The 13,418-nt window shown below is 33.9% G+C and overlaps 1 protein-coding gene across 1 annotated transcript; it reads right to left on the bottom strand.

Annotated features, from left to right (window-relative positions):
- Window positions 1-799: 799 nt before the first annotated feature.
- Window positions 800-11,965, bottom strand: LOC133204492 (ubiquitin domain-containing protein UBFD1-like). The gene is made up of 8 exons (XM_061340233.1): window positions 11,912-11,965; window positions 11,408-11,542; window positions 6,157-6,294; window positions 6,005-6,040; window positions 5,718-5,893; window positions 3,038-3,212; window positions 1,848-1,930; window positions 800-1,470 (listed from the first exon to the last, which is right to left on the bottom strand). The coding sequence occupies exons 1-8, from the start codon at window positions 11,919-11,921 to the stop codon at window positions 1,360-1,362; spliced, it is 864 nt and encodes a 287-aa protein (XP_061196217.1). The 5' UTR covers window positions 11,922-11,965; the 3' UTR covers window positions 800-1,359.
- Window positions 11,966-13,418: the final 1,453 nt, after the last annotated feature.

The raw sequence follows: 13,418 nt of genomic DNA, 5'->3' as shown, positions 1-13,418 counted from the left end.
AAACTATATAAGTATTTTTTGTATTAAACATTATAATTTCTTGTATTTTTAATGCATTTTTTGACCTATTAATTACATAATTTACAGTGATTTATCATTATAGGGAATAATCAAAGGGAAATAACCTCTCAGAGTAAAACTTTCCCTACATGATCAATAGAGCCCTGTCCTAGCACCAGAATCCAAACCCAAATGGTAATGAATTTCATAAATCTGGTTAAAACACCTTAGCTTATTACAGCTATGTATTTGATTAGCCTGCTAGATGCAAAGGAGAGAGAAGATTTTTTTTTTTAAATCATGCATTTTCACAACAAGATCAACAGAGTGAAACACGTGAACTTTCATAAAATAAAGGAATTGTCTTCATTTATATATAGAAAAAAGAAGTTCAAAAACCTTGGCATCAAATCACATAACTCTAATACTGAGAAATCAGTTTTAGAGCTGTATGTCTCAATACTGGTACAGTGTATGATTTTATTTAGTGTGACATAAGCTCCACCCTCTCTCTGTGTGTGAACATATAATAAGCTTTAACAAATTTTGATTAATATTGAGCCTTATTTCTGTCCTTTAATATTAATATCCATATCTAGAATTACAACCAGTCACTCCTCTGTGCCAATGTCCTTACAACTATTTTTAGGACATCATTTGTGAGGAGATTTTTCCCCATTTTAAATGACCGCTACATGTATAGTCTATATATGAACTTGTGTCAGAAAATCCACCTTTAGTCTGAAGCTAGATCTGGTAACCAGAACCTTTTATTTTAAATAGAGACATATAAACAAAAAAGGCTTGCTTATTTTAATGCAGGAATTTTCTTGAAATTACATTATCATTCTTGTACACTTAAATTAGGCAGAAGGTACAAATAAAGATCAACTTTTCTTATCTTCCTTTGGTAAATTAAAACATTGGTATCACAAATGTTCTAATTAATAGTAGTAGCGTTCTCTGGCAAGAGCTTTCACTGTAAGATAAGAATTATGTAAAATACAAAAAAAAGCATTTGGAATGAATTTTTTTTTTTCAAAGGTGTGAAATTAACATGATGAAGTAAAACAGGTATTCTTCCACCACATACAAATAATCACTAACATCTAATGCCAATAAACATAACCCTATAATATCACAACAAATGAGACTGTTATCTGGTCAAGTCTGTGTGAAAAAGAAAGCCAGGAATCCAGAAATCTTCAAGCAATTAAAACATTTTATGCAATTTCATTGCATTTGCAGATTCACAAAAAAACCTGGTAAATAGATTCTATATTTCATTTTAATAATCATGCACATTTGAGCTGTTTGGAAGGAAAGCACAAGACCCAATGCCAAGTGACTGAACGAGGGTCAGAAATATTGCCACTTTCCAAGGATTGTGTCTTTGATTGCATCCACATACTGCGCCGGTACCCAGTATATCCAGTAACGTGAGGCCTCCGTGGGTCCTAGCTGTATACCCTGTAAAAACAACACAGTTATTGTAAAGAAAATGACAACATAGTTTGTATGATCCTAGTTCTATCAATAATCTTCATGATTTTTCCCCTTCTTTAATCTGAAATAAGTCTGCCCTGCTGTGTCAAAGTTTTTGTGATCTTAATCTTTAAATATTGATGTCTGGTTATCTTTCTCTCTACATCATGGAAAAATTTGATCAAAATGTTAACTTTCATGAATATAAATGACTCCAGTAATCTGGTAAACAACCAAATCTTCAAATTAATCTACATGGGAAAACTCTGAAAAATTCTGACAGAGAGATCAATAAAGAAAATGGTTCACTGGGTCATAAATCCCATTAAACTTTTCCTGGACTTTTGTGAAGACTAACATACCAGCATATGATATTCCTCATGATCTTTTATAGGTTCACTGACTACAGCTTTAATGGAATTCATTGGTATTTTTTCAGTTCTTTCTGAAAATAAATTAGATTTCTTTTAAGTCACATTCTCAGAAAGAAAGGAAGATAAGTGTAGAAATATACTGTATGTGTACTTAAAAAAGCAGGCTTTATACTGTATGTGTACTTAAAAAAGCGGGCTTTATACTGTATGTGTACTTAAAAAAGCGGGCTTTATACTGTATGTGTACTTAAAAAAGCGGGCTTCATATTTTAGCGGCTTTGGTGCGGACAACAATGCGCTAATTCATGAATACCCCTAAGGAATCATTTACTAATACAATACACGGCACGGACATGTGTAGCGCTAATTCATGATTACCCCAACAACTCCATACCCCTTGATTGCGCTAAATTTTGAATACACCAATTTATGTACACGTACAGTATTTTAGCGGCTTTGGCGCAGACAACGATGCACTAATTCATGAATACCACTAAGAAATCATTTATAAATACATGTACAATATACGCCACGGACATGTATAGCGCTAATTCATGATTTTGCCAACAACTCCATATCCATTGATTGCGCTGAATTTTGAATACGCCAATTAATGTACACATTCAGTATGAGATTTGACTAATCAGGACATTAACACATCAATATGTCATTTGGACCTAAAGACATGCTACCATGTAGCATGTCCAATGTATTCCGAGTCCAGTATTGGTATTGGCCATAATTTTATCAAAAATCATTGAAGCAGGACAAAATGCAAACAGGACAAAACCAAAACTCAGCTATAATAATATATATGCAAGGCATGCAAGTGTTTAGATAAAAAGTTCTGAAAAACCAGGTGGGACAGACTAACTGATGGAGGAACGGTTACACAGATGGGGAGGAAACCTATAGTCCCCTTCAGTTTCACTGGTGTCTAATAAGACACTTTAATAAGACTTTTATACATAGAATAGGAGGGAGGTTCACTTGTCACAACATTAAGTTTATGCTAGTTACCTCTGCTAAAAGATCAGATATTTCAAAATGCAATGGTGTTACACACAAGTCATTTTCCATTCCATTATAAAATATATATTGATGATATAAGAAGAGTGCATCAGCACTGAATACTAATGTTTATTTTAAACATCTTGTTGTTCAAATGATGCCCATACCTTTTGTTCCAAGCCATAACTGGTCTACCTCTAGTTTGAAGGTCAGCCGCACCTTGCCACCTGACTTGTTGTACATTCCTGAAATAGGTGTGTGGGGTAATGGTTCCTTTAAATTCCGGATACCAACAGGAACATCATCTGGTTTACCGTACTTATCTAGCACTCTTTTATGTTCCTTCAATTTAAACAAGAGTTTGACACTGGGAATTTCTCATTTATCAAATTAAAAGAAATAAATTGAACCAAAGGAAATAACAATCCTCACAAATTGAAGAAAAGTATGTGAACTTGATAGCATATCAAAACAAGAGGCCCATAGGCCACATTGCTCACCTTAGCACATTGACTAGGAAAATGCAGAAATCAGTTCAGTATGTTTACAAAGGGGGGGGGGGGGGGGGGCTTTGCTGTTCTTGAGCAGATTTTTTCAAGATGATCCCTATATATTCTTATGTAAAACGTTGACCCTCTATTGTGCCCCACAACCCTGGGGGTCATAATTTGAACAAACTTGATTCAAACATACCTAAGTTTGCTTCTGTATAAATATGACTAATAATGGCTAAGTTGTTCTTGAGAAGAAGAAATTTCCTATGTAACACTTACAAGGGATATATAGGTTTTCCTTTTACTCTAAGTTAATGATTTGTGTGACTGCTCTGTCTGAAGGCAAATCACACAAAGCTAATATTTTTCTCTTATCTAGAGATGGGGGACTGGGTAAGGCACGACTTGCACCGTGTTGCTCCCCTAGATTCCTATTGATAGATAAGAACCAGATGTCTCTATCTTCTTCAAATTTACTAAACCCAGAACTTAACATCAATTGCCTAGGATACTAGCCACTGGTGCTTAGAACTTTTATACTTTTAACTTGCTTTTACCCTTAACCTCTTTATTGCTGAATCAACTGCCAACTTCTTCAGCTAGCTTCTGAATACCTGACTTTCCTAAAGCTTTGCCTTATATACCCTTTGGTTGGTCCATTCCAAGGGCTGTCAGGTCATTCCAATATTTGAATACTTCAATGTGTTTTATGCCAATGCCCCTTGACCATTACACCTATTTATTCCTAGGTAAAAATTTGACCCACAGGGGTCATGATTTGAACAAACTTTAATCTACATTACCTGAGGATACTTCTGTATTAATATGACTAATAATGGCTTTATTGTTCTTGAGAAGAAAATTTTTTAATGATATTTCCTATATATTCTTATGTAAAACTTTGGCCCCTTCTTGTGTCTGCGCCTAACCCCCAGGAGTCATAATTTGAACAAATTTGAATCTACACTACCTGAGGATACTTCTATATTAACATGACTAATAATGGTTTTGCTGTTCTTGAGAAGAAGATTTTTAAAGATATTTCATATATATTCCTACAGTAAACTTTGATCCCCTGTTGTGGCCCTGTCCTACATGTATCCCCATGGGTCTTTATTGAAACAGATTTGAATCTGCACAACCTGAGGACACTTCTGTAATAATATGACTAATCATGCCCTTGCTGTTCTCGAGAAGAAGATTTTTAAAGACGTTTCCTATATATTCCTATTTAAAAATTTGTCCCACTCTTGTCACCCCACCCTATCCCCGGGGGTTATGATATGAACAAATTTGAATCTAGAGTATGTAATGAAGCTTTCACCTTAGTTCATCTTTTTTTGCCCAGTGGTTCTTGAGATTTTTAAAAGATGCCACCAAATTTTCATGAATTCTTAATTATCTCCCCTTGAAAGAGGGCATGGCACTTCCTGTGAATAAGCCTAAATTCCCTTCAGCCAAGGCTACTTTGTGGCAAGTTTGGTTGAAATTGGCCCAGTGGTTCTTGAGAAGACAAATGTGAAAAGTTTACAGATGACAGACGACAGACAGACACAGGACACTTTTGTAATAATATTCAGCTCAGGTGAGCTAATGATTGTGGCTTTGCTAATCTTAAAAGATTTTACCAATATACCAATATACATGCATTCTTATGCAAAACTGATCCCTACTGGTATTTGGGCATCTGCCAGATAGGTTCATATATTAATATGACTACTTCTTGGAGTTCTGGCTCTCCAGTTCCTCAAAATTTCCCACATAATTTCTATTTAAAACCTATTGTGCTCTCTCCTAGCTCCTGGGGCCACAGTTTAAGCAAACTTGAATCTAAGCTATTTAGTCTAAGCTACTTGAAGATGCTTGTATGTATGATTTATGAAGAGCTTTGGCTTGGTAGTTCTTGAGAAGATTTCAAGAGATTTTTTCCTTTTTATTCAAGTCACCCATATGGTAAATCCCCCATCCCCCTCCACCATCCCCCTGGGGGTATGATTTCAACAAACCTGAATCTACTCTCATTAAGGATGATTTCACCTAAGTTTTGTCTTCTCTGACCAATAGTTTTGTGAAAATATTGAAAATTTAAGGAAAAAAAGGCTAACAGATGACAAAAGGCAGAAAACAAACATTGATCAGAAAATCTTGGGTGTACTTAAAAATAATTACAATCATAAAAAAAGAACAAAACCATTTCTCACAGTAACATTAAAAATTGAAAACTACTGAACGAAACACAAAGTAACTAAGCAAAGTTCTATAACTCTTTTTTATTGTCTGATTTGAATTGTGAACATCATTCATTTTAATGAGAGTAACATCCACAAATGATAACTGTGAATCAAATGAGTACCTTCTGTTGGGACAGAGGCTCCTTTGTGACAGCTGCAGATTTACTGGTCTCTTGGAGTTCTTTGGGGGAGGGTTTACTGACAGACAAGACATCATTTAACGTAGATCCTACAACCATTATCTTGGCACCTTTAGTTACTTTTAATTCTTTCAGTGTGGATTCATCTTTTGCAAGACCTGAAATTGAGCTCTAGTTCAGTAAGAATATTCTATCAAAAAATCAATAAACTAAGTGTATATGAAATGAAATACCCTTTAAGAACCTTTTGCATATGCTTTTGATCTTACCTTTATACATAATTTTCTGCATTGCTGATGGAACTCCTGTTAAAAGACATTAACAGATTAGTTCCAATACTTCTGAAAAATGTTTATTTCATTTTTCAACTCCATCAGAAAAACATTATACATAAAGTATATAAAGTTTTTATAAAGTTTACCTGTCAGTGTTTGTATATGAGCCTTTAACTTAGCAATAGTGTCATTGGTTGGAAATGTTACATCATACTTTTGTTTATTGTACACAATTTTAAAGTCTACAGTTTCTACGGGATCCTGATCACCGAGTTTTGTGGAATCTGTTGAAAAATAAAAATTAATACAGAGAAATATAACCAATTTATTGAGCAATTTTTATTCTCATCTCTTGCAATTATTGAATTCTTAACACTTCAATGATTTACTCATTAATTAATAACATTTCTACATTATACCAACTTCCCTACGCATTATCATCAGTGTTAGATAGGCTTGTACAGTGTGAAACAGCAGTGAGGGATTTTTCTGTCTCACACTGTGTATAATTACACCGTGAACAATTTTAAAGATGTAAACAAATATGGTATAAAGAAATAATTTGGGGTATATTTAATTTTTAAAAAAGTAGAAATTAAATTTGTGGAACTATCAACTTTTTTTAAGCATAACAAAATTCCAACACTTTTAGAAAAACAATAGGTCATTTGAAAATTTTACGATCAGAAATGCACAGAAATAAATTCATCTTTATATTTCACTGTTAAACTTTGATTCCTTAATATGGCCAACCCTACCCCCAGGGGTCATCATTTGAACAATTTAGAATCTACACTACCACAGGAAGCTTTCATATAATTTTCATCAAGGTCAGAAAATTATGACACAGCTGAATAATTCTCACCATTTTGTATCGTGTATTAGTTTCAATGAAAAATTATGAATAGTTTCTTTTTAACTGTGATAAATGCAAAATAATCAATAGTGATGCCAAGGTCATAGAGCAAGTAAAGGTCAGAGCATTCTGATACAATTGAATAGCTCTCTTTGTATGAAGTTCAACGAGAATATTATGAATCATTTCTTTGAAACTTAAGTTTAAATGCAAAATGAGGAATAGAGGAGCAAAGTCATAGGAAATGTCAAGGTCAGAAAATTATCACACAGTTGAAAATCTCCAACCAATATGTATCAGTGTGTGAGCTTTGATAAAAATATATTTAAAAGTTACTTTCAAACTGAGCTAAACTTAAATTAAGTAATAGTGATATCAAAGTCACAGGAAAGGTTAAGGTCAGAAAATTATGTATACTTGAATAGCTCTCACAAATATGTATTGTTGTATGAGTTTTTGTTAATATATCTTGAACAGATTTTCTGAAACAGAGCTAAACACAAAGTGTGATGGTCAAACACAAGGGCAGAATACTGATATGACAACACTGAATGCCCTGGAGAGATTCATGGCAGGACACAATAAAAGGTCTAGGCAGGAATCTTATTTTTTTTTTTTTTCAGTGATCTTTACTCCACTGCTTATGAGTCACGTTTTTTTCTTTTAAACTTACATGTGTTTATTATTTCTCTGTTACTAAGTTTAGCTTTGACAGGCATTTAATTATGCCCTTATTTTTCAGTATTATGATCAAAATACCTAAACTCAGTTTCCATCAGATTTGTAACTGTCCGATTGTAATCATTAGATAGGTGAAAAGTTAACAACTGTCAAAATTTGTGTACATCTTCTCATATCACCTGCAGAGTCTACATGCATCCTAACTCAATATTTTGAAGGAACCACTAGAAATCAAGATTATACACCTATTTACTGACAATGTGGACAATAGCAAGTTTACTGTCCCCCAAGGCAGCAAGTCAGCAACTTTAACCTGAGGTGTACCTGAAAGAAATAGTTACTGTCGAGGGGGGCAATAAACTTGCTATTGTCCTCACAGCCAGTAAATAGGTGTTTTATTATACTGAAGCAGAGTTTACTTGTGTCAGATACTTCATTGGAAACCATTCTGCCATTGTCCACTGGTAAACAAGTTTGAGTTACTGGATTTTCAATTTCACGTCATTATTAAGAAACAAGAGGCCCATGGGCCACAATTCTCACCTGATTCACTATGGTCTTACTGTTCTTCATCAGCAGATTTTTTTCCCAGTACATTCCTTTGTAAAACTCTGATTGCCTATTGTGGCCCCACCCTGTCTCTGAGTGTCTTGATTTGAACAAACTTGAATCTACACTACTTGAAGATGCTTCCATATCAATATGACTAATTATGCCTTTACTGTTCTTGAGAAGAAGATTTTTAAAGAATTTTTTCCTATGTAAAACTTTGATCATGCCCACTGTGACCCCAACCTACCTCTGAAGGTCTTGATCTGAACAAACTTAAATCTACACTACCTGAAAATACTTCCATAACATTATGACTTTTCATGCCCTTGCTGTTCATGAAAAGAAGTTTTTCCTATATATGTAAAACTTTGATCTCCTATTGTGGCTGGGGGTCATGATTTGAACAAACTTGAATCTACACTATGTTTCATGTAAGTTTCATCTTATTTGGCCCAGTGGTTCTTGAGGAGAAGATTTTTGAAAGATATGCCATTAAATTTTTCTAATTCTCAATTATATCCTCTTAAAAGAGTTTGTGGCTCTTCATTTGTACAAACTTGAATCCCCTTCACCCAAGGATGCTTTGTGGCAATTTTGGTTGAAATTGGAACAGTGGTTTTGAAAGGAGATGATATTGTGAAAAGTTTCTGACAATAAAAATAATGACAGACAATGGACAAATTTTGATCAGAAAAGCTCACCTGAGACTTCCGCTCAAGTAAACTAAAAACCAGAAAATGTTTCACAATGAAACTTGAGAAAAATTGAATCCTGCCAGTGAATAGGTTTGACAACTATTTCACAATGGACAAATAGCATAAAAACTCTTTCATGGTATAGGCTGTTTGGAAGAAAATAGCATGTTTATTCATCATGATTGGGCAAGCCCTCAGGGAATAGTTCCTGTCGCGGGTTTGATAAAAGAGCTACCCCACTCACAGCCAGTGGATAAGTGTATAATATTAAGTAATCAGTCTAGACGAACTCCAAAAACAGCGTGAACTCCGAAAACGAAGTCTTTGGCTCCATCATGCATTGCGGCAAAATGGCGTCCGATGTAAACAAACAATGGATTGTCGCTCGCTTTCTCCAAATAAACGGCTGCATAATGGCTGTATTTAGTGCATTATTACTTCATTTTATTTTTTGTTGAATGGATAATTGCATTTATTGAATTATTTTGTGGATATTGACTTATTTATCGCTTCAAACTCTTGCATAATAGTGAATTGGATATATGACATCGAATTCAATTCTGCTGGTAAGAAATATTTTCTTATTTAATTTATTGTCTCCTTGATTTAAATTTTATGTCGTTCCTACAATAAAGGTGCTTTTATTTATTATTGAAGACACCCAACTTGTATTTATTTTAATCAGAAAATGCGCATTTTTCACCACGGAGCAGAGATATTAACATGTTCATTTTTAGAAGACATGTTGTGTCAATATCTAGAAGAGTGGTTTTTAAAGTTTTTATATTGATAGATAATAGTTTTAAAAATGTTTTCATAATAATATCTGTTCGTATGTGATAAAAAATCGGTAAATAATGATGGTAAAAACTTACGCGTTCAATTCAGATGTCATACACAAACAAAAAACCGTAATGCTAATTTATGTGTAAAATTCAGTCAAGTTTTTAACAGTTACAATACATATTGTCCCATTTTGCATATACAGTTAAACTTCGTTATCTCGAAGTTGACGGGATTGTTGATGAACTTCGAGATATCCGGGGGTTTGACATATCGAGGGTTATAATTCTAATGAACTTCAAATATACTTAGTGCAGTGAACATGAACTTAATAGTAGAAACATGTAAAATTCCTTCTTGTTTGAAATTTTGTTAACGATTTCTTTAATATACAATCATGTATTTAGCATTAAAAAGATTTTTACATCCTCTTTATAATTCACAAAATAAAAAAAATTGTATAATATGCACAGAAGTATAATCCTTCTACCAACCCGGCAAGTCAACCGCTAGCATCGTTTCCCATGTAGCCGTTCCCATGTATACATAACCAGATATCTTCTATGCATTGTAAATTTAAAACCGGTCGCTGTCAGAATAACGCAAACGAAATATATATACTTTTTTTTTATTGGAAAAACATGTTCATACATGTATAATCAGTTAAAAGAAAATATTTTACCGTAATAAAATTAAATGCAAAAGAAGAAACACACACTTTTGTCTAACTACAGAACAACGCTGAATCATAGGACACTATACCACAACTTGAGTTTTAATGCGACATATGCTCACATGATGGTGTGTACTGACGATTGTAAATTCTGCGCACTCATATAGGAAAAATAAATTCTTATTGCATTAAATTACAGCATTTTGTTTCACACTGATGTTTATAATTTTCGCTTTCATATGCATAAACTATGCAAGAGCGCATATTACACATAGCATTAAATAGCGATTATCAAGATAAAGTGCCCCAGCCACAAAACAATTAACGTGTCATCCATGCATATGCATAAGACTAATACACGCAACCTTAGGCTTGCATAATTAAGATCAAGGTAAGTCATACATACACCTCGTATAATTATCGTGCTATGATCTATTGATCACAGGAACACAGGTAACCCGTACGTGACAGACAGGTGGGTGTTATCAATAGAGCATTCAGTTTACCTAACGGACTTGATCATCAGAGCGGAAAGTTATCCTGACTTCGAGATAACGCATGTGATTTTAATGAATGGGTACACAATTTTACTTCGAGATAACCGGGGTATTCGACAATACCGTGTTCGACATAGAGGGGTTTATTTTAATCATTTATAAAGCAAATTTCGTCGGGACTGCGGCCTTACTTCAACATATCCGGGGTATTCGAGATATCCGTGTTCGAGATTTCGAAGTTTAGCTGTATATCCCTTTTATTATGCATATTTACTTCTCAAAACGTATCATTTTCTCTGTAATTGATCTGACCTGAAACGTTAACTTTGAAAGTAAATATCTCCTTTTTTGCAAATAAAATCAAAAATCTAACAAATACGATCTCTTCCAACGTCTTTTGTTTAGCATTTCTGAGTACTGGCATAATTGCCATACTTTCCAAAACTTTGCACAGACAGTTTTTGTAGACCCATCATTTTTACTCAAAAATTGCCATTTTTTGTGTGTGTGCGCATGAGCAGACTCTATTTTCGGAGTCTTTTTCAGTCTCAATTTCTTACTTCCGGAAACGCTGTTTTTGGAGTTCGTCTAGACTGGTAATGCAACTGACAGACATATGATTCTTATAGGTTGGTATTTCCCCCTCAAATCTCTACACACCTGAGTTTGTACTACTGTGGTTTTCCTCAATATTTGAATTTTTTTCCTTATTTCCGTCTCCCCCTGGATCTGATTGTTGTATTGAGTCTTGTTTAACTTCCTCAGAATTGGATTTCTCCTCTGTTTTGATCACTTCTGAAACGTTATAAAACATGCCTTGCAAATACTATGAACTATGCATTAACTTGATTAAGGAAATCCCTGAGTCAAGCATCGACTCAAAAAACTATCATGAGCACGAGGTTACAAAACTTGACGCAGAAAACCCCCAATACTCTTATTCACACCAACACCTGTCTGATGTTCTCCCACATTTTCTTGTATTTTCAATTAAATTACGTCACACGTATATATAGATCTCAATGCATTAAACGAGATTTCTTATTTGTTTACAGAAACTTTCTGAGTGAAAAATGTTTCAGATTAAAATCTGATATCTTTTAAAACGCTATTTGTATGAAAAGTCATTTATTCGTCTGTTTCTGTTGGTGAAAAAGTGATTACCTGTTTCCATTTTTCGTTTCTCAGACCTTATCTATCTTCGCGTTAGAAGAGTTCTAAATCAGAAGTCGAACCCGATGTACATGTATATATAGTATCTCTATGGTGGCCTAATGTGGCATTCTCTCTCTCTCTCTCTCTCTCTCTCTCTCTCTCTCTCTCTCTAAAATTGTAAGTGTAATTCAAAGTTGTTTTTAGTGCATACAATTCAAAAATGATAGCTTAAAAAATCGGCTAGATAAGTTGATTGAATTGAAATTTTTGATTTTCAATCAAGTTTAGATTCTTGATTGAAATATGAAGATAACGAACAGTAATCAAGCTCAAAAGTCAATAAAAATTGAGAGCAGAGTAAACACAGACAGAGGTGAGATCAGGTGCCGTGGAGAAGTAAGCATCTCCTGTCGACCGGTCACACCCGCCGTGTGCTCATGATCGGACAAACGGAAAAATCCGTGGACAATTCAGTGTGAAAATGATGGCCTAACAATTTGTATGAAAAACAGTCAGTCACATTTGACTTAACTATAGATTTTATTTGCTAATAAGGTCATTATATCGACCATAGAATTTGCAAAATGTTGACTTTAAACGGGACTGTTGACATCCTTGTATCGTTAACTTATTTACCAATAGCTTACCTTGTTTTAGAAATTATTGGGATGTACAGCATGCTCTTGCGTATATATCGAATCAACTAGGAGACATAAATTCTAAACTCTGTATGCAGATGTTAATGGTATATACATAAATAAAGGAATTTAACGATAGAAAAGTTAAAGTCACCACGTTTATTATAAAGTTTTGTTGTTAGGATGCCATTGGCATCTTTTTCTAGTAAAATATCCAAATATGAAACAGATGTCTCAGACTCTGTGGTGTCTTCTATTTCGATCGAGTTCAAAGAGATAAATTAAAAATGAACGCAGGAATGCAAATGCATATTGTTAATTGATAAAACGTCGTAGATGTCGAATTAAAGTCCTCAGCAAGAGACTTCTTTTCATGTAGAAGTTTTTGAATAAATTCTGCTTCATATTAATACAAATATAGGACTGAGCAATTAGTACCCATGGGAATTTCAAAAGATTGTTAGAAGACTTGATCTCCAAAAACTATATACATATTGTCAATCAGAACTCATGCATCTTTTTAATATCAACTTCGGGGTATTTAAGTGTACAATCAGAATGTTTTTTAACAAAAAAATTTTTGCAAATGACCAATGACAAGGTAAATAAATTTACGAGTTCCATTTTCATTGAAAAAAACCCAGCTGTCTATGATGTCAAAAACCCTATAGACTTTAATTTATCGGGGGGAATGGTTATATAAAGTGTTGAAAAGTCGTACGTTTTGATGTTATTGTTTTCGGTAAAATTTTGTGATTTTCAAATTTTCTAAAAGTTTCTTGGAGTTTTTAAGTATCCATATCTGATTTACACCACTTCTAAAATATACTGTTGTACAGCACTCCTGAAGTTTCTCCTTTACTGCTGTAAATATTTTA

The sequence above is a fragment of the Saccostrea echinata genome, unplaced genomic scaffold (assembly GCF_033153115.1).
Source record: "Saccostrea echinata isolate AGI-Se365-2 ecotype Australia unplaced genomic scaffold, CSIRO_AGI_Sech_v1 ptg000053l, whole genome shotgun sequence".
In the NCBI taxonomy this organism is placed as follows: Eukaryota; Metazoa; Mollusca; class Bivalvia; order Ostreida; family Ostreidae; genus Saccostrea; species Saccostrea echinata.
Note: the sequence above shows the minus strand (reverse complement) of the source record. Positions and strands in the feature narration are given on the sequence as shown.

What these genes read in the sequence shown, in the direction of transcription:
- LOC133204492 (XM_061340233.1), bottom strand. An exon ending in GCAGAAAATTATGTATAAAG is followed by an intron (nt 5,894 to 6,004) that starts GTAAGATCAAAA and finishes GCTCAATTTCAG; the next exon opens with GTCTTGCAAAAGATGAATCC. An exon ending in AGCCTCTGTCCCAACAGAAG is followed by an intron (nt 3,213 to 5,717) that starts GTACTCATTTGA and finishes TTTAAATTGAAG; the next exon opens with GAACATAAAAGAGTGCTAGA.